Here is a 24008-nt window from a genome sequence, read left to right on the forward strand (position 1 = left end):
TAATTTTAATTATTTATACTTTATTTAGTTCTATCCATTTATATTCTTTAAATTTCCTCTTCTTCCAACTAATTTCCTAACAAATAATTGCTATAAGGTGAACTTGAATAATCATATTTATTTAATAACTAATATAATTATACTATTTCATGTGCTTATAAAACCATCCCACAATTTTATGTAACCAACTAATGTTCCTAAAAAATCTTATATAAAATGAAATCCTCAGATAGTCACTATTTTTCAAAATATACATAAGAAAATTTTAAAATATATGAAACAAATTATTTTATGCACACTCCAGCATTTACCAAATGAATCTAGGTTGGGCTCAGATTAAAAAAAGCCCAACCTTACCCACTTTAATCATGAGTCTGGACCTAGCTATTGTGTGGGCCTCACACGGCTCGGGATGAAATGGGCCGATCCGGCTCACTTGACAATCTTACCTAATTAAAACTACTCGATTTTGTTTGTATTCGTGCATGTGATTACTAAAATTCAAATTACAACATTAATGAAATTTTATACGACTTATAAACTTGTTGCAGAAAAACTATTAATGTAATAAATCCAATAATGTAGAGAAAGAAATATAGAGAGAAACTTGGAAGATGAATAAAATTATAAGTGTAGTAGGAGTACTATAGATACAAATTTTTTAAAATTATTACCAAATAAGAAAATCAAAATTGACAACATCTAGATGGCATGCTACAATTGGTTGATTGTGTTGATTGTGTCATTGTGCTAATGCACGCACATGCGCGCACAAGCTATTTCATCTGCAACGACGTGCTCAAGATATTGAACACTGTCATGCCTACTATACGCACATCATTACCAATGCCTCAAAATACTTTTTTATGGTACCGTTCAGTTCGTTAGACAAGATAATAATGGGATACAACATGAGATAGGCTCAAATGAGGATTATCTATGAATAAATTAGTCATAGAAATGAGGATGAGATGAATAATCATGAGATACAATATAATCTTGGCCAGAGGTGAAGTCGGAAATTTAAAATTGGAGGGCCCAAACTATAGTTAATAATTTAAGATATTTTTCCTTGTAGCCGAAAATAATTGTAACATTGTCAGTAGGGTTTGCATTACATAGATAAGTAATGAGAGAAAATGTTAAGAGAATCAATGATAAATAAAAATAGAGATAGATAAAAATGAAAAGTAATACTATATACTATAAAAAATGGAGGTGATAAAACAATAAGTAAAATGAAATAAAAATAGGACTGTTGGACATTGAGATCTTAAACTCATTACCTAGAGCATGGAAGGCTTCATAAGGTACCAACTACGCCATATTTTCTCTTTGTAATTGCAACAAACTATAAAGTAACTTTGCCTTTGAACTTGGCATTGTAGTAACTGAAAAAGATAGTACTGTTATGGGCCAATGTCATGAGAAAAAAACAACCGAACAAGAGATAAAATTAGACATGACCTTTAGTTATAAGTAGACTGTAACACTCCGACTTTTTCTACCCTTTTTATTTGTTCTCGTAGTGATATCGTTTGTGCATCTGAAAAAAAAAATTCGCCTTTATTTATTTGTCGAGAGAAGTATTTCACTTTTTGGGCCAAACAATTATTCTTTTACTATCAATCAGGAACCCGCTTGTTATGAGCCCAAAACCTTTTTAATCCTTCCTTCTTTGAGCCCAAAATTAATCCTCTTAATTTTAATCTAAGGATATCTATCACTCTTCAATATCAAATCTACCGTAGTTATCTCAAATCTCTCCACCACCCTAAAAAAGAGGAATATAATTAGTCAAATTATTTCCCATGGAGATACATATTCCATCAATTCCACAATTTAAACCCATTATCTCAAAATTCCAAGGGACAAAACGTGAGGGAGAGGAGAAAGCGAGAAGCAGAGAGAAAAGAGGGGAAGAAAAGAGTTGCTCTGCAAAAATCAAATACTATTATATATGTATAGAAGTCAGTCCGCGTTCCTTTTCCGATCAGCGATGGAGTCTCGCGTCGGCGTGATTTCGACGGAGACAGAAGGAGGAGATGAGGGGGACGACGGTGCAGGCATCGGGTGCGAACTGCAGCGCTGCACCGAGCAGCAGCGGCGATGCGACGTCGACTGCACCGTGACAGCAGCGGCGAGCGGACTGCGCAGCCCACGACGGCGGTGCAGAAAGCATGACGACACTGTGCAATTGAAACGGAAAAGATGGAGAGTTCACGGTCGCGACGATGGAAAATCTGATTGTAGGAACTCATCACCGTGTAACTCAGGCTGAGATGGAGACTATATTCTACACTTTCAGAGAGGCGAGCAGCAGCTGCGACAGGCTGTCCCGGCGGAGCAGCAACGTCCGTCCAGCCGCGAGTTTCGGCCAAACGAGCGTCACTCCGAGCACCACCTGACAATGGCTGCTCGACTGAACGGCGGTGACAGTAGACCCAAAACAGCGGTGGTGCCGGATGTAGCGGCGCTAATGGAACAAAACGGGGGAGAGAGAACGGAGAGCGAACCGGAGATGGAGGCGGTTTTGAATTGGAGAAGGAAGAGAGAGATAGGAGATGAAAAAGCCAGAGGCAGCGACGGACTTCCGAGAAAGACGGTGACGAGAGCAAGGAAGGAGACGGCGGCGTGTGAGCGACAGCGCTGCAGGCAAACTTGAGAGCAGCAGCGAGATCGATGGAGAAAGAAGAGGGTTAAATGGGGCTGCTCTTTAATAAATTATGGACCAACATATTGATCCAAGTGTTCGGCTGAGAAAGAAGGATGCGCAGACTGCTCTAATTAAATCAATGTATGACTTCATGCACGCTTTTTGAGAATAGAATGGAACACAAGTTAAGGCTTTAAGCGAACGAGTTAGGCTTTCGAACTAAAGTTTACTGTGAGCTTTTCGAACTAAACTTTTACTGTGGGCTTTCGAACTAAAGTGTTTTCAAGAACTTTCGTTTTAATATATCGGTTTGAGCATCATGTTATGTGTGATTGATTTATTATATTTACTCCAATGATGAGGCGAGATATGTGGTCAAAATGAAAGTGTTGTTGCGCATGTTATGTGATGCTATGTGTTGATTTATTGAGTGATATTATAAATTGCATGACTTTGTTGATGTGATGTGAATTGATGCTCGACCTTGACAGAAAAGTGATTTGTGTTTCAAATACGTTTTTAAGGAAAATAAGGTTTTTAAAGGGAATGTCATGCCATGTTTTTGTTTTTAGAAATGCATATCTGTTTGTTTAGCAAGGGAGTTGTCCCTACTAGATCTATTGAAATTGAATTCGGGTCTGACTATGGAGTGAGTCCCTACTCAGGCTAGTGTACACCAATGGGGATCGTGAGCCGTCTTTTGGGTTGGCTGGTCCAGTGATTGAGTTTGCGGCCACATTCTCGTTTCACATTATGTTGTTGATGTTGATGAGATTGATGTTGATGTTGATGATTGCTTAGTGGGGAGTGAGTCCCTACTATGAGTTTAATCGAATTCGGGCCCTAGCAAGGGTGCGTCCCTACTCGGACTAGTGTACACGATGAGGACCGCGAGTCACCGTACGGGTTGGCCGGTTTTCGTGCTCGTGGAAAGTGGCCCCCTTACACGGCACCCTAAAGAACAGATATGGCAGTTTCTTAAATAATTCAAGCAGAAATGGATGTGTTCTGAAATGATGAGGAAAAAAGATTTGAGGATGAGTTGGAAGTTTGTGTTTGAGATATTTTTAGTGTCTCGGGCCTTTTCAAGTTAAAACCCCGAGGTCACTCAATGGTGACATGATATAACTGTTTTTATAAAATTATTTTGACATTTGTCCACTGAGTGCATCAAGTACTCAGCCCTGCATTTCTTTTTAAAAATGTGCAGGTTGAGCGTGACGGGTGCGGTGGGTGTTGAGCAAGACCGTTGAAGAAATTTAAGTGTTTAGAATGTGTCATATCTTCACACGTGGCACATTCCTTCTCTCAAATGCTTCCGCTGAGTAGTTATCCTTATTTTAAGTTCTTGTATCGCAGAGATAATATTCATTTTTGAATTGTTGATTGTTGAGATACTATGATTTTATTCGAACTATTCCCATTTATTTCGAGCTATGATCGAGTTGTATTGTTTTTCCCTTTATTCCCCGCTCCTTAAATTCTCCCCTAGTCGCGATAATTCGTGTTTTCTATCCTTATAAAATGCGGGCGTGACATAGACTTAACAATATATATACATAAAATGAGTGATGCATAAAAAAGTTGGTCATTAGTTAATAAATAATTCATCGGAACCATGATCTGAAAAATACCACATTCCATCACAGCGAAAACGAAATAAATGTGGTTTAACAGATGCAGTAGGCACGAATTATTTGCAGTTTCTAGGTGCAAACATAAAAAATAAAATAAGCAATAATATGCATATAAACAGACATAAGTTACTAAAGCTAGGAAGTTGGCTAGCTTTAATTTACTTTATTCACATACTATTTCCGGTAGGGGCGCTTATGCCTCGTCTCAGGCAGCCCTATGAACAACTCCGTCTCCACATCCGACACCTCACTGATCTCCGCAGATGGCACCACTGCTCTCTCCTCGTTTGATCATCCTCCTCCTCCTCCTCCCCCTCCGCCTCGTGCTTGAAGTCCAAACTGCAACCCCTTATAATTAGTTGCAATCTTGTCTTAGAATTCCAAAAACATCTCAAAATTGGCATTGATTGTTCCCTAGAAATACTTTACATGAATAGGGTATGAAATTGACTATATCTATGATCATATTATATCATAATAATAATAATAATAATAATAATAATAATAATAATAATAATTGAAATTACCTTCTCACACAGCATTGCATTTTCAGCAGCTAGGGCTTTCTCCTATATTTAAAATATGCATGCAAAAATATTAATTCTTTATTTAATTTTCAAACCAAGTAATTTATTAACAAAAGCACATCAAGTGATTTTTATTTTGGTAAGGATTAATTGGTTTACCTTTTCCTTCAAATGCTCGATCTGCTGCTTGTACACTTGCATCTATATACATAAAAAAATAAAATCAAAAAATAAGATATCCGGTCTTGTGCAAGCAACCCTATCTATGTATAAATCATACCTTTCGTGCACGAATGGTGGTGACACTGCGCTCAAGCTGCTGCTCGAGCTGCTGCAGCTCCTCGATGGTGCACGGCCCTAAACCTTCACCAAGTAGTTTCCTGGATAGGGAAAAGTGAACTATAAATCAAAATTTCTTCTAAGAATTTGTAGACAACAACATATATATATATTATATATATTGGAGTCAAGAAATTCAAACCGCTTTGATGATTCCAGCTGCTCGATTTTTTTTATCATGCTTGCAGCTTCGTGCTTCAATTGCTGCAGTTTGATGAGAAACTTGTCAATAAATACAAGGCTAATGAAATTTGCAATATTTTTTACAATCAAGAAACATTTGATGAAAAACCTGCATATTATGCTCCGAAGGTGGATTGTTAGCTTGGCTATCTTTAGTATACTTCTGGTAACGCTCGATCGACTCGTGCATGCTAACAAGATTACACATCAAATCAAATAAATTAGGTTAATTCAGATAGGTAGCATAAAATTTGAGATTAGAGAGATTCCTTGCTAGCAATGTACTTAACCAAATTATTTTTAATTAACTGATACTGATGTTGGAAAAAAATTAATCAATTTTCAATAAATATAAATTGATCATGTAGAACAACATAACATGAGTGCAACAAAATGCTTCAATTTTTAGTTACATGATATTTTGAAGATTAACTAGAGCAATTTCTAACTTTTAGATAACTACTATATTCAAGTCAATGACAAATCGTCAAGCATAAGGATTTTCAATGTCAAATCTTCAAGTTTGTTAAGGCTACATATTAGTGAAAAACAGTCACATTTGAAATGAGGTCCCATGCATTTACTTCTGTTAAGCATTAGTCAAAATCTTTAAGTACGACACCACTAAATGTAGTGATATGAAAATTGATTCATATACATGGCAAACTTATAATTAAATATCATATACATCTAATTTCATATATAGCCAATAAATTATCCACTCAAAATCAAGTGCTCACCAATAGACTTTAGTAGTTTCCTAGTAGAATGTAAGGCTGCATTGATTGTGGTAACAATTTTCATCATGTACTATTACCCTTATTTAATTGACATAACAATGACCAAGGTGAATAGGGAATCATTTTTTTCTCTCGACTTAATTTCATATAAATAGATGTCCTTTCATCACCAATTTCAACCATTCCACTCACCTCTCTCTTCTTTTTGAACAATACAAAAATTAATCTTATCATATCAAAATCTGTTTATTTAATCTATCTATACCCCAAATGTAAATCTTGTAAGCATACACACACACGTGATGATACTTGAGTGTGACTGACTGCATAAAACTACACAAACACAATTACATACACACATATGTATATATGCATGTATGCATTCATTCTCTGAGCTAGTAAAGAGAGAATCTTTAAGCACATTATGTGATTTAAGTACTAAAAAGGAGGTAAGAGATAAATAAAGAAATGTGTGCTAAGTGTTATGGTATCTGCAACATTGTATATGGAAGTCCGTACAAGCATTTGGTGCACAACAAAGGATTCCATGAGTGTGATGTAAAGGGAACATATCAAGACCACTGCCTCTTCATCAAAGACAAGATAGATGCTCTTGCAACAATATAAGTGTACTACAATCTTGACAACTGGCCTTTTCCATATTTATCCTTCAAAAAACTAAATGTATATATAACCACTCTCTATCACTCCTGCTCCACTAAACACCAATTTAGCTAGTACTACTCACTCTAATATCTTTTCTATCTTTGCCATCATCACATTTTTCTATAATGCTTAGTGGGAATCAATCTCTAAGCTTTACTTGCAGATGTATCACATTTTTATATCAAGATTTGCATCTCATTTTATAGCCCTCTACTCTAGTCTCTAGCTAGCTACTCTAGATTTAAAGCTCAGAATTGTATGATATGATAACACCTGGCTTTGTAATTATTCAAGAAAACTAAAAAGTCGACTGCTTTTAAATAAATTTGATGCGATCAAGAAACTAAAAACAAGATACTAGTATTAGTTTTTTTTGAATCAAGAAATGATGTAGTGCTACTATAATTTGATGAAAAGTTAAGGAAATTATCTAACAGAAATCAACCGAAAAATCAAACACCTTTTCCGTAGAGGAAAAAAGAAGAATGTTATGATTGTAATCATTGAATCCGATTACATATAGTGTTACACAAATTAACCCCAAATTTTAATTGAAAATTTCACATATTTTCCCAAAATTTTCCGTACATATGATATCACAGTTCATCTCTTCCTCAACCAAAAACAAGCAGCATTAAATGAAATGATAGATACATGTACACATACATACACATAGAAACTCACACATACTATGATAAAAACCCCATCTTTGAAACCCCAATTCATCATAGATGAGAAGTGGCTTCGAATTCAAGAGGCAAAACCACAGAATGAATAAATCACAAGATTTGGTGCACAATAAACAAAAGAATTGAAAAATGGATTCATCTCTTAAAGGGCAATAAAATCAGTAGCAATTAATGAAAGAGATTTTTTTTTCCATGAAACAGACTGTACGGACAAAATCACCCCTCCTTCAATTCCTCCCACAAATGGAAAGATCTGGGCAAGCCTAGCTAAAAACCTAAACTTGCTCAAGAAGAATCCATGATCCCACGAAACCCACCACCCCCACACGTGTGAAATCAAGAATTACCTTGAGCTTGCAAATTCATGGAGCTTTCCCCTAGGGGAGAAGATGATGAGGGCCACCTCAGCATCGCAGAGAACTGAGAGCTCAAAGGCCTTCTTCAGCAGCCCATTTCTCCTCTTGGAGAAGGTCACTTGCCTGCTTGTGGCGTTCTCAATACGCCGCATCTGAGTCTTCCCTCTCACCATCTTCAAGCCCTTGTCAAAGAAATAAATTTTTATGAAGAGCAAGTAGAAAAAAAATCAAATCTTTGAGAGGAATGTTGCTGTGTGAGAGTGAATATGTAGAAAGTATTTGGATTACTCACTTCTGCAAAAAAGAAAGGTCTTGCAAAAAATTTCCCAAAATAAGTGGGTTTTTTGAGGAAACAAGAAGGGATGCTTACAAATATGGCAAACACCCAGAGAGACTTTTGGTTTGAGGTTCTAAAAAAGGGAAGAAACAAATATGGTGTGTTTATGTATATTAGAGAGAGAGAGAGGGAAAAAAATAATAATAATGATTTTACAGAGAGGATAGTAGTAGTACTACTAGGAGTAATATTCACAGTAACCCTTTTATGGGAATGGGGAAATGTATCAATCAAAATTGGGGAAATTAAAATGGCAAAAAATAGTTTCACGCGGTAAAGAAAATAGTCCCTTCTTTTTTTCCACTTCAAACCGAGGCAAGAAAAGGAAACTGGGAATCCTAATTTATCACCAAAAACCTCATCCTTGCTAGTTTTGGGATACCCCACACCAAAAGTAAACACAGCCAATAATGGAGAGAGAGAGAGATTGCAAAATGAGTCATCTCTCTATTTGCTGAGGAAATTGGAGGCGTCCGTACACAATAAGAAAAACGCCAACATGTGTAGACTGTAGTGTGTGAGGATAGACAAAGCAGCCAATCACAGGTTGAAAACGCAAAAACTTTTATTATGGAATTAAGTGACAGTGTGAGACCCTCTTTCACTACAACTACAAAATGGGCCCTTTCTATTCTAGCCTAATCTTTCTTAATTTGTCACTAAATTATTTTCAAATACTATCCACTAATATGAGTATGTATTTCTTGGACGTGTCTTTTACTAAAATAACATACTTAGAGCATCCACAACGGCGAGCAGGACGACGTCCGTCGGCGCTGCTCGATGCATCGAGCACGTCCGTGCCAGCGAGCAGGCGACGTGGCAGCGTGTGATTGGCTAACGGCATAGCCGTTGGTGATTTAAATTTTATTTTTTTAAAAAAAAATCAGATTTTAATTAAAAAATCCGATTAAAAATAAAAAAAAAATATTTTCCCACTTCCCAAAATATTATATCCGTTTTCTACCCACTTTTAATTTATTTTTCAATTTTTTTCCCCAAAAATACACATTTTCATCTATAAATACCCTCACTTCTACACCAAAAATTCACACCACACTACACAATTATCATCCAAATTCTCTCATTTCCATTCTCAATTCTCATCTAACCCTTCATTCACTCTTACTCTTACAACAAAACAATGTCCGGCCACGACGATCACCCCCGGGCTCCCACGGTTGGAACCCCGATTGGTTCGGTTCACAACCGTTTCCTAGTCCGGAAACGGAATATTCGGCTCCTCCTCAAACCCAAGGTTCGGAAGTTCCGGGTGGCTACTGGCCTTACCCGATCGACGACGAAGATGCCCCCGAAGGGCAATACGGGTGGACACCCGAGCCTAGAGCGAGGTCGAGCGGCCCCTCCCAAACTCGGACTCCTCCTACTCGCGGTGTCCGCACACCGTACACTCCGGCGGAGATGGAGCAATTGTTCAAAGCGTTCTTGTCAATCTCTGAAGATCCGGAGATTGGCACGAACCAATCCGGCGATCATTATTGGTGGCGCATCTGTCGCCGTTACAATGAAAACTTGCCGGCTGGAACAATGGAGCGCAACGAGAGTATGGTGCGCAACGCCATATACAGAGCCAACGAATAAATCCAAAAGTTCCAGAGGTATTACCTCCAGGAAGAGCGGTCGGCGGGGAGCGGCCGGAGCGAGGTCGACATCATCAGTTCCGCCTTGTCGACCTATCAATCCATGAACTACAAGCCGTTCAAGTACCTCAACATTTGGCAGGAGACGCGGTCGCATCCGAAGTATAGGGGATGCGTAACATCCTCCTCTAGCGGCTCCTCCAAACGGTCAAGGTCGGTATCCCTATCCGACGCCGGCTCCGAAGACGTGGCTAGCCAACTTGCCGGAGCTAACTTGGGTAGCCTCGACGCCGGCCTGAGCGGTTCCCAACGCCGACCGCAAGGAAGGAAGAAGGCGGTGGCCAACCGCCGTCGCGCCGCGACTCCATCCGCCCCCGATCCCGAACCCGCTCCCGCTCCCTATGTACCACCTCAACCCCCCACCAACTCGTTGTGGGGGGTTTTGGCCCAACTCAATTTGTCCGATAGGTCAAATATGACCCCCGAGCAACTTCGATCGCATGTGGCGATGATACGGGGTCTTCAAAGAACATTAGGGGTATTGTCGGATGATGATTAGTGTTCACCGGGGGCATTTTTAGGCTTAAATTGTGTAATTTTTATTTTTTAGTAGTTTAATTGTGTAATTTTTATTTTTTAGGATTTTAATTATGTAATTTTTAATTTTATTGTAATTTGTAATATTATTCCGGGTATTTTTAATGAATTTTAATTTTGTGGAAATATTTTTATTTAAATTGAATAATAGAATGGTGGGACCTTTGTGCTCGTCCTTGTGGAAAAGCACGGATGTGGGTGTTGTGCTCTTATCTAAGAGTAGGCAGAAAAAGTGGGGTCGAGCCCACATTCATGCTCGCTGGCAAGAGCACGGATGTGGATGCTCTTAACCCACATGATATGATAAATAGGTAGCACTACAATTTTCTTTAGGGCGTTTCTATTTCTATTTGTAAGTATGAATTTTAGCCTAATTATGGTACTTATGCATTTTTATATTGTTTTAAAATATCACCAACTTTACATTGGAGTATTTTTATTTTCCAACCTGGCCTAACAAAATATTTTTGGCAAAAACTTATTCTTCGTGGTCAACCATGAAACGTTCACGATATTTTAGACAAGTTTTTAAGTTCGTGGCAAGTAGGATAAGAAGTCAAGTGGATTTATTAGTACTAAATAGAATTAAAAAAGTCATGTATGTTGGTCAGATATGGTGATTGACCGTTAGAAGTAATAAACAGAATGTAAAGTTTATGATATTTTAGACCAATTTTAGATTTGTGGAAATACCAGAATTTAGCCAAAGTTAGTTGGATATAATGATTGACCCACACGTCTTGCCTGCTGTCGGGTGTCGTGCCCATTGTGACAGTAACGAACCAATTTAGACACATGTGAATTTGTGCATTGGACTCATGTATGCACATAGGGTCTTCCAGGTGCCTCTCCTGGTCAACACATGTCTGTAACTCCCGGTTGTTACAACAGCCATGATGAGGTGATAAGAAGGAGCTGATCATTCAAACGTGTACCTCCTCCTGCATTTGAATATATATCATAAAACATTGATTCCAGTAGTCTCTTTCTGCAATGGGCTATGCCTATAACGGATAGTCATTCCATGCATTTTACATTCCGCATAATTCATTACATGCCTCCTTCAGTTCATTAGAGCTCATCTATCTGTGGTTCTGCTACACCATAGATAAAAATTATTTCATCTTTTGAGATGACACGCAAATTGAGAGCATTACCAAGTTGTATTTCAATTGGCAAGAAGAGATCTTCCTCAACTTGGCTTGATTCTTATAAATTTCTAATTCTTTTGTTTGATTCTTATAAATTTCTAATTCTTTTGTTTCAGTATATTTCTTTTAATTCTTTTTATATTTTTGGTTGTATTGTGTCTTCAAGTGTTTCTGTACCCAGTTAGAGCATCTCCAATGATTGGCTAGCGGACCGGCTAGCCGATTCCTGGCGCTGGCCGGTCGCTAGCCGGTCGCTAGCCGAACCATTGTAGGCGGCGAGCGGCAAAACGGCTAGCCGATCGGCGAGCTCTAGCCTATTCGCGGGCTCTAGCCGATCCGCTAGCCGCCATTGTAGGCCCGGAATCGGTTAGCCGATTTTTTTTAATTATGTAATTTTTTTATAATTTACTTTTTTTAATTTAAATAAAATTATTGCATTTTCCCGTATCAGTGTCGTAAATTTAATTTCGTATTTGCGTGATTGTAATTTTTAATTTTGTAATTCTGTAATTCGTGTGTGGAAGAGTGGTTTTTTTTAATTATGTAATTTTTTTATAATTTACTTTTTTTAATTTAAATAAAATTATTGCATTTTCCCGTATCTGTGTCGTAAATTTAATTCTGTATTTGCGTGATAGTAATTTTTAATTTTGTAATTCCGTAATTCGTGTGTGGAAGAGGAGTTTTTTTAATTATGTAATTTTTTTATAATTTACTTTTTTTAATTTAAATAAAATTATTGCATTTTCCCGTATCTGTGTCGTAAATTTAATTCCGTATTTGCGTGATTATAATTTTTAATTTTGTAATTCCGTAATTCGTGTGTGGAAGAGGGGTTTTTTTAATTATGTAATTTTTTAATGAACTTTTTTTAATTTAAATGAAATTATTGAATTTTCCCATATATGTGTCGTAAATTTAATTCCGTATTTTGTGTGATTGTTAATTATTTGTTTTTAATAATTTTGTTTATTGTGGCTGGGCTATGGTTGAGCTATTACTTGTCTAGTTCTTTGTCCTGATGATGTGACAGGAGGAGTTTGTGGCTGAGCTATTATTATTGGAGATGCTCTTAACAATGAATCAAGAATATAAGTTTTAAGTGAATGACCCATAAAAAGGAATGTGATATTCGTTTGATAAATCGACAAAATTACTTTCAAAATGGTATCTTGGACAATAATGTACCATAAGTCAATATGCGAGTTCCCCACGTATATATGTTTCGTATATCTTTCAAACAAGTACGTATTCCACAAAATAGTAAATTTTCATTTAGATGGATGGCCTAGTCCTATCATAGATTCATATTTCGTCAAATATAGAGGGATTCTTGATAATTTATTTTATTTACTCAAGCCACATCTATCAGTTAGTCAACATTTTTTCTTAAATTACATGTAACATGTGTTACATTTTAAGAAGACTTTTTTGTTAGGTTTGTTTTACAAACCTAAACCTTAGAGTTACCCTTAAATAAAATTAATGCATTTCATATTATTAAGCAATAAAATCAGACAGTCTATATATAATAGTAGTTAACTTTGGGGTCCAATTGAATTATTAGAGTGTGGGTCGAATCATTCATACGGTTCGAATCATATAAACCAAATATTTGTTTAATTTAAAGTGGAATAACATAACAATAGGTAGTGATACATAAATAATTTATGCTATCTATTTGGGTATTATCCAAATATTTATGTTAATTAATATTGGCTAATGAAAAATTAATGATACATATAATACTCCATCATAATATAAAGTTACCAATGGTATATATATATATAGATGTATTCATTTCCTTTTTTATCTTTTGTTCTTTGTTCTTTGTTCTTTTTAATCTCAGCCCCACGATTTTGTCATACGACGGTTAGATTGGTGCCACGTGTCATTTAATAATGCAGATTTTCAGTTGAATAATGCACACCGACTAATAATGCACCATTATAGTGTAATAATGCAGATTTTCAGTTGAATTATGCACACCGACTAATAATGCACCATTATAGTGTAATAATGCAGATCATCTGGACCGTTGATGAATGAGATCTAACGGCCCATATTAAGAAGAATAAAGGATCTAAGGGATGAATATGAGAATAACGCTCCTATATATATATATATATATATATATATATATATATATATATATATATGAGTAGTGATATAGGGCAAGTGTCCACTAACTACAGAACAAATTACAGCCACAAGATTAAGAAAATAAATGGCTAATATTAATACATGTAATTTTAGAATTTAAAGGAGAAATTAGTTCTCTCTCTCACAAATTTACTCCACAATAACAAAGCGAGGGTATAATGGTCATTGACAACTAAAATTAGGTTACGTCATTGCAAATTCAATTCTCAGCAGAAACATGGCTTTCTCTCAATCTCTGCAACCTCCATCGCTTGTTCGCTTACACAAATCTTCAACCCCAGTTCGATTCTCTTCCCTCCCTTCATCTTACACGAAACGCTCTCTGATCCCCAAACCAGAGCTCTCTACGACAGAGACTTGGCTTTCGGTGCTGCCTTTTCTTTCTCTCCCAGGTACACCTCTGTCAATTATTATCTCAAATATACATATTTTTTCTTGCTTAATTTAGCACTATATTTCAAAATGAGTGTGTGTTTTGTTTGGTTAGGGAATGGAGGAAAAAGAGGAGTGGAGGAGTAGCTGGGAGTCACAATTGGACCAACTGCAGCGACGCAATTGTAGGGAGAGATCGTCGTGGGGGGCTTGAATGCGAAAACTCTACTAATTAGTGGACTACAAATTAATTTATGTAGATTAAAATAATTGTAGATGAATCTAACTATCAAGTATAGTATGAATGTATATGCAAGCTAAGTTGCAACGTCGCGAATTATATGAGCTCTTTTTTTTGTTGCTTTTTGAAAAAAAGTTCCCTCAATTAATTTTCTTTATTTATTTTTTCTTCGATGTGTATAGCTTAATATGGACTATCGCAAATTAAAGCACAGAGCACTATGCAATATGATTTCATAGTGATGTGTTTTGTTAACAACAGTGAAGTAAAATCATGCTAATAGTGATGTGTTTTGTTAACAATAGTGAAGTAAAATCATGCTAATAGTGATGTGTTTTGTTAACAAGAGTGAAGTAAAATCATGCTAATAGTGATGTGTTTTGTTAACAACGGTGAAGTAAAATCATGCTAATAGTGATGTGTTTTGTTAACAACAGTGAAGTAAAATCATGCTAATTGTATAAATATATGATCACAACTCTATATATATATATATATATATATATATATAGGATTGTGATCAAGATAGAACCATTCTTAAACGTAGAACCATTCTTAAACGTAGAACAAATGCCAAACGGAGGTCGTTAGATCTTTTAATCCAATGGTGTTGATTTGCACAACAACTTCCCATTACAACCAAAACTATTATTAATGGGTGAATGCAGATAAGTGAAAAAATAAAGCATGCATGGACTCTTCTTCGTTTCATTCATTCTTCCATCAACATGTGAGTTTTTTCACATGTTGAGTCCGGAATGTCGTGAAAATATAGTCTAATATGTATGATTTTTAATCTTGACCGTCATTTTTTCCTCATCCAATGAATAAAATATGTAGAGTTCTAGGTTCTACACTTAAGAATGGTTCTATCTTTAACGCAACCCTATATATATATATATATATATATATATATATATATATATATATATATATATATATATATATAGAGTTGTGATCAATGTCGAACCAATTTTAAAGACCGAACTAGAGACCAAATCCGGGCCATTAGATCTAGTTTTTTTTATGAGATGTGCTGCTGTGTAAATTTTTCGGTCTTCATTACAAGCCCATTTTACTTCATTGAATAGGTTTATTACTTCATTCTGTACGTATTACCTTGAAACTACAACATGTTTTTACTTTCTTCCAATAGGTTTTGAAATGATTCAACATATGTTTCATTTGAATTCATTGACCTGAGTTTTTACTTTATTTACATTAAAAAATATAATTTATTCAAGTGCGTTTATTACTTCATTCAGAAACGTTATTACTTCATTGGATAAGGTTTTTACTTCATTCTAGTAGGACTTCAAATGCTTCTACACATACTTCATTCCAATAATTTATTACATCATTCCATGTGTTTATTACACCATATCAGTGTTGTGGTGGTGGTGATAGATATTGTAGAGAGAAAGAACGGCACGCGACGGCGAAACCGCATTTACGTACTGGAATGAAGTAATAATCCTACTGGAATGAAGTAAAAACTTACTGGAATGAAGTAAAAACCTACTAGAATGAAGTTAAATATTCGTAACATGTTAGTATGACTTATTTACCTTCGGATGAATTAAAATAGGCTCGTAATGAAGGCGAAAATAATTGATAAATTTGTGTCTCTCATGCATAAAAAACTAGATCTAAAAACCCTAATTTGGTATGGTTCGGTGGTTCGGTCTTTAAGAGTGGATTTGTGAATAATGAGACTATATATATATATATATATATATATATATATATATATGGAGATGATCAAAGCATAACTAATATTAAGTGTATAACTAGAAAATAAATCTCAACCACACATTATCTTAATCCAATGACTAAAATAAGTAAACATTTTTAGTTAATAAAAATTGCATAGGGGTATTTTAGGAAATCATGGATTTAAGGATATGGTGTCAGAGGGAGCCATCGATGAAGAGAAGCTCCATTCATTCAACATCCCTCAATACATGCCGTCACCGGCGGAGGTGAGGAAGAGCGTGGAGGAGGAGGTGGAGGGCTCTTTTGCCATCAGCCGCCTCGACACCTCGGAGATCAGATGGGCCGACTGCAGCAGCAGCGGCGGCGGGGAGGATGTGGCAAAATGCATGAGATCGGTTGCGGAGCCAATGCTGGTGGAGCACTTTGGGGAGACCTAGGGATGCCACGGGACAGGTCGAGCTGCGCGTCGAGGGGGCAGAACTCATCGCCGTCCGGAGACGGCTCGATCACCTGACTGAATTCGCGGAAGCTCTCCGGTGTTGCTTCGATTGGTTGCAGCCTAATCTCCGCCGGAGAAGAAGAAGGCGCCTCGCTATCGCAGGTGGCTGTCGCCGCCATCTGCCGACTGTATTTAAGGGGATAAGATCGGCGGCGGGCAGGGGAAATTGGTGGTGGAATGAAGGCGGATTTGGGCAGAGGGAGGGAGAGTTGTGGAAATGCCACCAACTTCATACGGCAGTTCTACCTTTGCCACCACTCATCCGATTAAACTATATGCATTTTCCTTTTCTGTTATTTATTTTTTATTTATGTATGAAAAAAATATTTGAAATATAAACACTTATTAAAAGGTGTGAAAATGCGGAAGGGATCACATCATGCATGATTTTACTTCCCTATTGTTAATAAAATACATCACTAGTAGCATGATTTTACTTCACTGTTGTTAACAAAACACATCACTATTAGCATGATTTTACTTCACTGTTGCTAACAAAACACATCACAATTAGCATGATTTTACTTCACTGTTGCTAACAAAACACATCACTATTAGCATGATTTTACTTCACTCTTGTTAACAAAACACATCGCTATTAGCATGATTTTACTTCACTCTTGTTAACAAAACACATCACTATTAGCATGATTTTACTTCACTGTTGTTAACAAAACACATCACTATTAGCATGATTTTACTTCACTGTTGTTAACAAAATACATCACTATGGAATCATATTGCATAGTGCTCTGTGCTTTAATTTGCGATAGTCCATATTAAGCTTTAATTTGCGATAGTCCATATTAATTTGCGGATAGAATGATACTCTGATAGTTTTGCCGGATAGAATGATACTCTAAGCTTCTTTTTAATCACCGCCCTTGGATCCTTGAATTGGATGGTTGTGATGATCTGCATTATTACACTATAATGATGCATTATTAGTCGGTGTGCATTATTCAACTGAAAATCTGCATTATTACACTATAATGGTGCATTATTAGTCGGTGTGCATTATTCAACTAAAAATCTGCATTATTAAATGACACGTGGTATCAATCTAACCGTCGGATGACAAAATCGTGGGGCTAAGATTAAAAAGAACAATAGAACAAAAGATAAAAAAGGAAATGAATACATCCCTATATATATATATATATAGGAAAATGATCAATACAAAACATGATCTCAATACAAAATCCAGACCAAATCCTGACCATGAGATTTGACAATCCAATGGTCAATAATTAAACAAAAACACGGAGGGTCATTGTAAAGCAGTTTTAGGTCATATTATAAACTTTGGGTTTGAGGTCATGTTAAAATCATTTCATGTCATCCTTACTATAATGACGTAAAAATAAGCTTACAATGACCTTAAAATGACTTTTGTATGCTTGGTTCTGCATTTTTGTATTAAGAATGATTTTGCATGGATCAAAACCCTATATATATATATATATATATATATATATATATATATATATATATATATATATATATATATATATATATATATATATGGGAGCGTTATTCTCCTATTCATCCCTTAGATCCTTTATTCTTCTTAATATGGGCCGTTAGATCTCATTCATCAACGGTCCAGATGATCTGCATTATTACACTATAATGGTGCATTATTAGTCGATGTGCATTATTCAACTGAAAATCTGCATTATTACACTATAATGGTGCATTATTAGTCGGTGTGCATTATTCAACTGAAAATCTGCATTATTAAATGACTTTGGCATCGATCTAACCGTCGGATGACAAAATCGTGGGGCTGAGATTAAAAAGAACAAAGAACAAAAGAACAAAAAGGAAATGAATACATCCCTATATATATATATATATATATATATATATATATATATATATATATATATTGAGTAGTGATCTATGACAAATACCCCTTAACCAAATAACTAGAGAACAAATCATAGTCACAAGATCAAAAAAATCAAAGGCTAGTATTAATTTTCGAATTTAAAGAAAAATTAGTTCCCTCCATCACAAATTTACTCCATAATAACAAAGCGGGGGTATTATGGTCATTGCATAGCCAAAATCAAGTTTGAGAAGAGTGGCGACGAGCTTGCCGGCGGGGGATGCAGCAGCAGATGTAGGCATGGCGATAGGAGCGGGTACGGATATTGCAATAGAGACAGCAGATTATGTTCTGATGAGAAGCAGCTGGAAGACGTGATCACAGCTATGGATCAGTCGAGGAAGACGCTGCAACAGATTCGTGTGACTTACGTGTTTGCAATGGCGTACAATGTAGTTGCGATCCCAGTAGCAGCCGGGCTTCTGTTTCCCTCTCTGAAAATCAGGCTGCCGCCGTGGGTCGCCGGCGATTGCATGGCACTGTCATCTGTGAGTGTTGTGTGTTCATCTCTGCTGCTCAGTAGATATAGAAAACCAAGGCTTACAACTTTACTGGAGATCAGTGTAGAGGACTAATAATAGTCAAGTAGAGAGAGAAACAGAGTTGCCAGTTTTATTGGGATTATATTCTTGTCTTTTAGAATATAAATGAGATAGATGTATTCATTCGAAAATTATAAAATTTTCTCATGTCAGACTATATGTCAAACTAACCACATTGACACTATCTTTTGTAAACAAGAGTGAAGTAAAATCATAATAATAGTGATGTGTTTTGTGAACAAGAGTGAAGTAAAATCATAATTAGAGTGATGTGTTTTGTGAACAAGAGTGAAGTAAAATCATAATAAGAGTGATGTGTTTTGTGAACAAGAGTGAAGTAAAATCATAATAAGAGTGATGTGTTTTGTGAACAAGATTGAAGTAAAATCATAATTAGAGTGATGTGTTTTGTGAACAAGAGTGAAGTGAAATCATAATAAGAGTGATGTGTTTTGTGAACAAGAGTGAAGTGAAATCATAATAAGAGTGATGTGTTTTGTGAACAAGAGTGAAGTGAAATCATAATAAGAGTGATGTGTTTTGTGAACAAGAGTGAAGTAAAATCATAATTAAAGTGATGTGTTTTGTGAACAAGAGTGAAGTAAAATCATAATAAGAGTGATGTGTTTTGTGAACAAGAGTGAAGTAAAATCATAATAAGAGTGATGTGTTTTGTGAACAAGAGTGAAGTAAAATCATAATAAGAGTGATGTGCTTTGTGAACAAGAGTGAAGTAAAATCATAATAAGAGTGATGTGCTTTGTGAACAAGAGTGAAGTAAAATCATAATAAGAGTGATGTGTTTTGTGAACAAGATTGAAGTAAAATCATAATTAGAGTGATGTGTTTTGTGAACAAGAGTGAAGTGAAATCATAATAAGAGTGATGTGTTTTGTGAACAAGAGTGAAGTGAAATCATAATAAGAGTGATGTGTTTTGTGAACAAGAGTAAAGTGAAATCATAATAAGAGTGATGTGTTTTGTGAACAAGAGTGAAGTAAAATCATAATTAGAGTGATGTGTTTTGTGAACAAGAGTGAAGTAAAATCATAATTAGAGTGATGTGTTTTGTGAACAAGAGTGAAGTAAAATCATAATAAGAGTGATGTGTTTTGTGAACAAGAGTGAAGTGAAATCATAATTAGAGTGATGTGTTTTGTGAACAAGAGTGAAGTGAAATCATAATAAGAGTGATGTGTTTTGTGAACAAGAGTGAAGTGAAATCATAATAAGAGTGATGTGTTTTGTGAACAAGAGTAAAGTGAAATCATAATAAGAGTGATGTGTTTTGTGAACAAGAGTGAAGTAAAATCATAATAAGAGTGATGTGTTTTGTGAACAAGAGTGAAGTAAAATCATAATTAGAGTGATGTGTTTTGTGAACAAAAGTGAAGTAAAATCATAATAAGAGTGATGTGTTTTGTGAACAAGAGTGAAGTAAAATCATAATAAGAGTGATGTGTTTGTGAATAACAGTGAAGTAAAATCATAATAAGAGTGATGTGTTTTGTGAACAAGAGTGAAGTAAAATCATGCTGAGACATAAATCAATTATAATGAAATTGTACAATATCAATCCAGCATCAGACATGACAATGTTTTATTGAAAATACTGAAATAAACCATTTTATTATAGTGTGGGATTACACGAATCATGTCGTAATAAACTCAAGGAGAACAAGCTCATCTCCATCTCTAACCCATTAACAATTTGGAATCGTAACTAAATTAAATCAAATTAACATAAGTTTTCACTTATCAGTTAAATAATCGGTGATGTTGCTGCTTTGGGACTCAACGACGTCGTTATATCCTGAAAAACCTTGAGCCTCTTATCCACCACCTTCTTCTTCTTCAACACATCGCTCCCACCTCCCAAAACCGCCGCCATTATCGCATCCTCAAAATCCATGCTATTCGGCAAAACATCTGCCCAATTATCCTCCTTCACGTCAGCGGCAGAAAATGGAGCGGAGACCCTACATCCAAATAGCCTAATTGTTGCCATGGATGACCGATTGATCAAATCAATTAGGGCGCCACTGCTGCTGAAGGACCATCTGCTAGAAGACATGAGCTCATGCTCATCCAACGGCTTCAAATCATTCCCTCGCTGCCAATGCTGCACCGCCCTCAGATTCTGCCGCCGCCAGAAAGCTCATGCCGGCGAATCCAGCTATCTCCGCTCTCCAGAGTGTGATCACCGCCGTGAAACGCCTCCACTTCGGCGCCGCGGAGAAGATGAAGAAGAATGAATCGCGTATGAGCTTAATTTCATAATGAGATTTCCAAAAATACCCTTGGCCTATTTTACATTATTAAAATAAATAATATTTGTACCATTTATTTGTGTGGCTGAGATTTGTTCTCTAGTTATACACTTAATATTAGTTATATCTTGATCACTAACCTCTATATATATATCACAAAACATTAGAATTTATCACAAAACATTAAACCTTATAGATAATTAGTGATTTATAAATATAAATAATATTAAAATTTAGTAAATATATTCAGATATATATATTTAATATTAGTTAGTCTAGATAAAAAAATTTAATATTTCATGTATTAAAATAGATAATGTTTATATTAATTTAATAAAATTTATTTTGTAAAATAATATATAATTAAATACTTATTAATTATTTTAGATAAGATTATTCATTAATGTCAATAGCTAGGGTATATAAATTAAGTATGTAATATAAAAAATTTATTTATAGTAAATAATGAATCTTATATGGTACTAATAATAATATAGGTGGTAAGTAGAGCATCATTAAAATATAAAGGATGATAATTATATATATTATAATTAACAATTATATTAAAGAATAATAAAATTAAAATGAATTATTAGTTTTTGTAGATAAAATTAATGGTTAATGTATAAAAATATTTAATGTTCAAATTGTTCAATGAGCCTATATGGTGGAGTGGTAGATGTCTTCTTAATTAGAAGAGAGGTCATGAGTTCAATCTCTACCAACAACAAATTTTAAAAAATTTTGAAAAAAAATAGAAAACCGGTTTCCGGTTCACGGTCCAACCGGTCCGACCGGCCGGTTCCACCGGTTCACGGCGGTTCAATGCAATGGTGGTTTAAAGGGGTGAACCGGACCGGACTACCTACCGGTTCGCGGTCCGACCGGTCGAACCGGCCGGTCCGGTCCGGTTTTTAAAACATTGCTTTTAGTATGATTTTACTTCACTTTTGTTTACAAAAAAACATCACTCTTAGCATGATTTTACTTCACTCTTGTTTAAAAAACACATCACTCTTAGCATGATTTTACTTCACTCTGGTTTACAAAACACATCACTCTTAGCATGATTTTACTTCACTCTGGTTTACAAAACACATCACTATTAGCATGATTTTACTTCACTCTTGTTTAAAAAACACATCACTCTTAGCATGATTTTACTTCACTCTTGTTTAAAAAACACATCACTCTTAGCATGATTTTACTTCACTCTTGTTTAAAAAACACATCACTCTTAGCATGATTTTACTTCACTCTTGTTTACAAAACACATCACTCTTAGCATGTTTTTACTTCACTCTTGTTTACAAAACACATCACTCTTAGCATGTTTTTACTTCACTCTTGTTTACAAAACACATCACTCTTAGCATGATTTTACTTCACTTTTATTTACAAAACACATCACTCTTAGCATAATTTTACTTCAGTCTTGTTATATGGTCATCATCATCAGCTTCTATATATGCTTCATCTCTTCTTCCACTAAAATAATAATTGCAAGCAGTTTACAAGTATGAGATTCCCATGTTTTCTACTTGTGATCTACTTATTCAATTTTGTAAAAGCAGAAGAAACTCTAGAGACGTACATCGTCCAAATCGACCCACAAATCAACAATATTAATCAATATTCATTTTTGCCAGCCAATGTCGAGCTCCAGTCACGTCTTCTCCATCACTATAACCACGTTTTCTCTGGTTTCTCAGCAAGACTATCGGCAGCTGAAGTGAAAGTCGTGGCAAATACAGAGGCCCCCCTCCTCGCCGTCCCCAACCCCCTCCTCCGCGCCTCCTCCTTCCCCAACCTCGCCGATGTCCTCCGCTGCCACGTCCTCCTCGAATACCTCTCCCTCCCCAACCTCCGCTGCATCCCCCGCCGGCAAGCTCGTCGCCACTCTTCTCCAAACCTGATTTTGGCTATGTAATGACCATAATACCCCCGCCTTGTTATTATGGAGTAAATTTGTAATTGAGGGAACTAATTTCTCCTTAAATTCAAAAATTAATACTAGCCCTTGATTTTTTTGATCTTGTGGCTATGATTTGTTCTCTAGTTATTTGGTTAAGGGGTGTTTGCCATAGATCACTACCATATATATATATATATATTATCACTACACTACAAAAAAATATCGAACTAATTAACCAAAAATGTTGGCAAGTCTACGTCCAATTAATATCTATAGTTGTATATCGTACTCTGTTAATTAATATCCGCCATTAGATCGACGGACATATATAGTATATAATTCTATTTGCGCAAAGTCCAAGGTTTTGTTTAACTAGATGGTTATAATCTTTATTTTTTTCGAAAAAATTTCATTTTACAAGAATGAGGAAAATAGTCAACATTCAAAAAAACAAAAAAAATTTACTTTTGCATCATGTAACGGATAATATGCTCGCACTCGTTTTATTTTGAAGATAAAATGGAGTATAAGAGCATCCGCAATTATGCCCGTCCCGGCGGACGTTCGACCGGCGTGCCAGACGTCTGCCATTGTGCAAAGGTGACGCGGATACGGACGTCCGCTGTGGACACTAGAGTTCCGCGGCGTTCCCGGGACGTCCGCCATTGCGTTGACCAGACGGACGTCGCGCGGACGTCCCAATTGTTTTATATTTTTTTTCAAAAATTCTATAAATACGGTTCGTTGAATTTCATTTCATTCGCACCACTTGTATTAACGAGTATCTCTCTCTCTACGTTTCTTTTATATATCCAGAATGGCTGGTAGTGGTAGTGGTTTTGGTACGGGCGGTAGTGGTGCGGGTGGTAGTGGTGGGGGGTATGATGACATTATGAGGCGAATTCATGCACGTGTGC

General features: G+C 35.9%; 1 protein-coding gene across 2 annotated transcripts; it reads right to left on the minus strand.

Annotated features, from left to right (window-relative positions):
• Nucleotides 1–4225: 4225 nt before the first annotated feature.
• Nucleotides 4226–8444, minus strand: LOC121809479 (MADS-box protein SOC1-like). Of its 2 annotated transcripts, none has more exons than XM_042210130.1 (8): nucleotides 8086–8444; nucleotides 7785–7975; nucleotides 5452–5533; nucleotides 5302–5363; nucleotides 5101–5200; nucleotides 4980–5021; nucleotides 4821–4862; nucleotides 4226–4641 (listed from the first exon to the last, which is right to left on the minus strand). In XM_042210130.1, exons 2-8 carry the CDS (start codon nucleotides 7964–7966, stop codon nucleotides 4585–4587), a joined length of 567 nt encoding a protein of 188 aa, XP_042066064.1. In that variant the 5' UTR covers nucleotides 7967–7975; nucleotides 8086–8444; the 3' UTR covers nucleotides 4226–4584. The 2 variants fall into 2 exon arrangements, with proteins under 2 accessions (XP_042066064.1, XP_042066071.1); XM_042210137.1 differs by having other exon boundaries at nucleotides 4226–4632; nucleotides 8086–8443.
• Nucleotides 8445–24008: the final 15564 nt, after the last annotated feature.

Source organism: Salvia splendens, chromosome 1 (genome assembly GCF_004379255.2).
Source record: "Salvia splendens isolate huo1 chromosome 1, SspV2, whole genome shotgun sequence".
In the NCBI taxonomy this organism is placed as follows: Eukaryota; Viridiplantae; Streptophyta; class Magnoliopsida; order Lamiales; family Lamiaceae; genus Salvia; species Salvia splendens.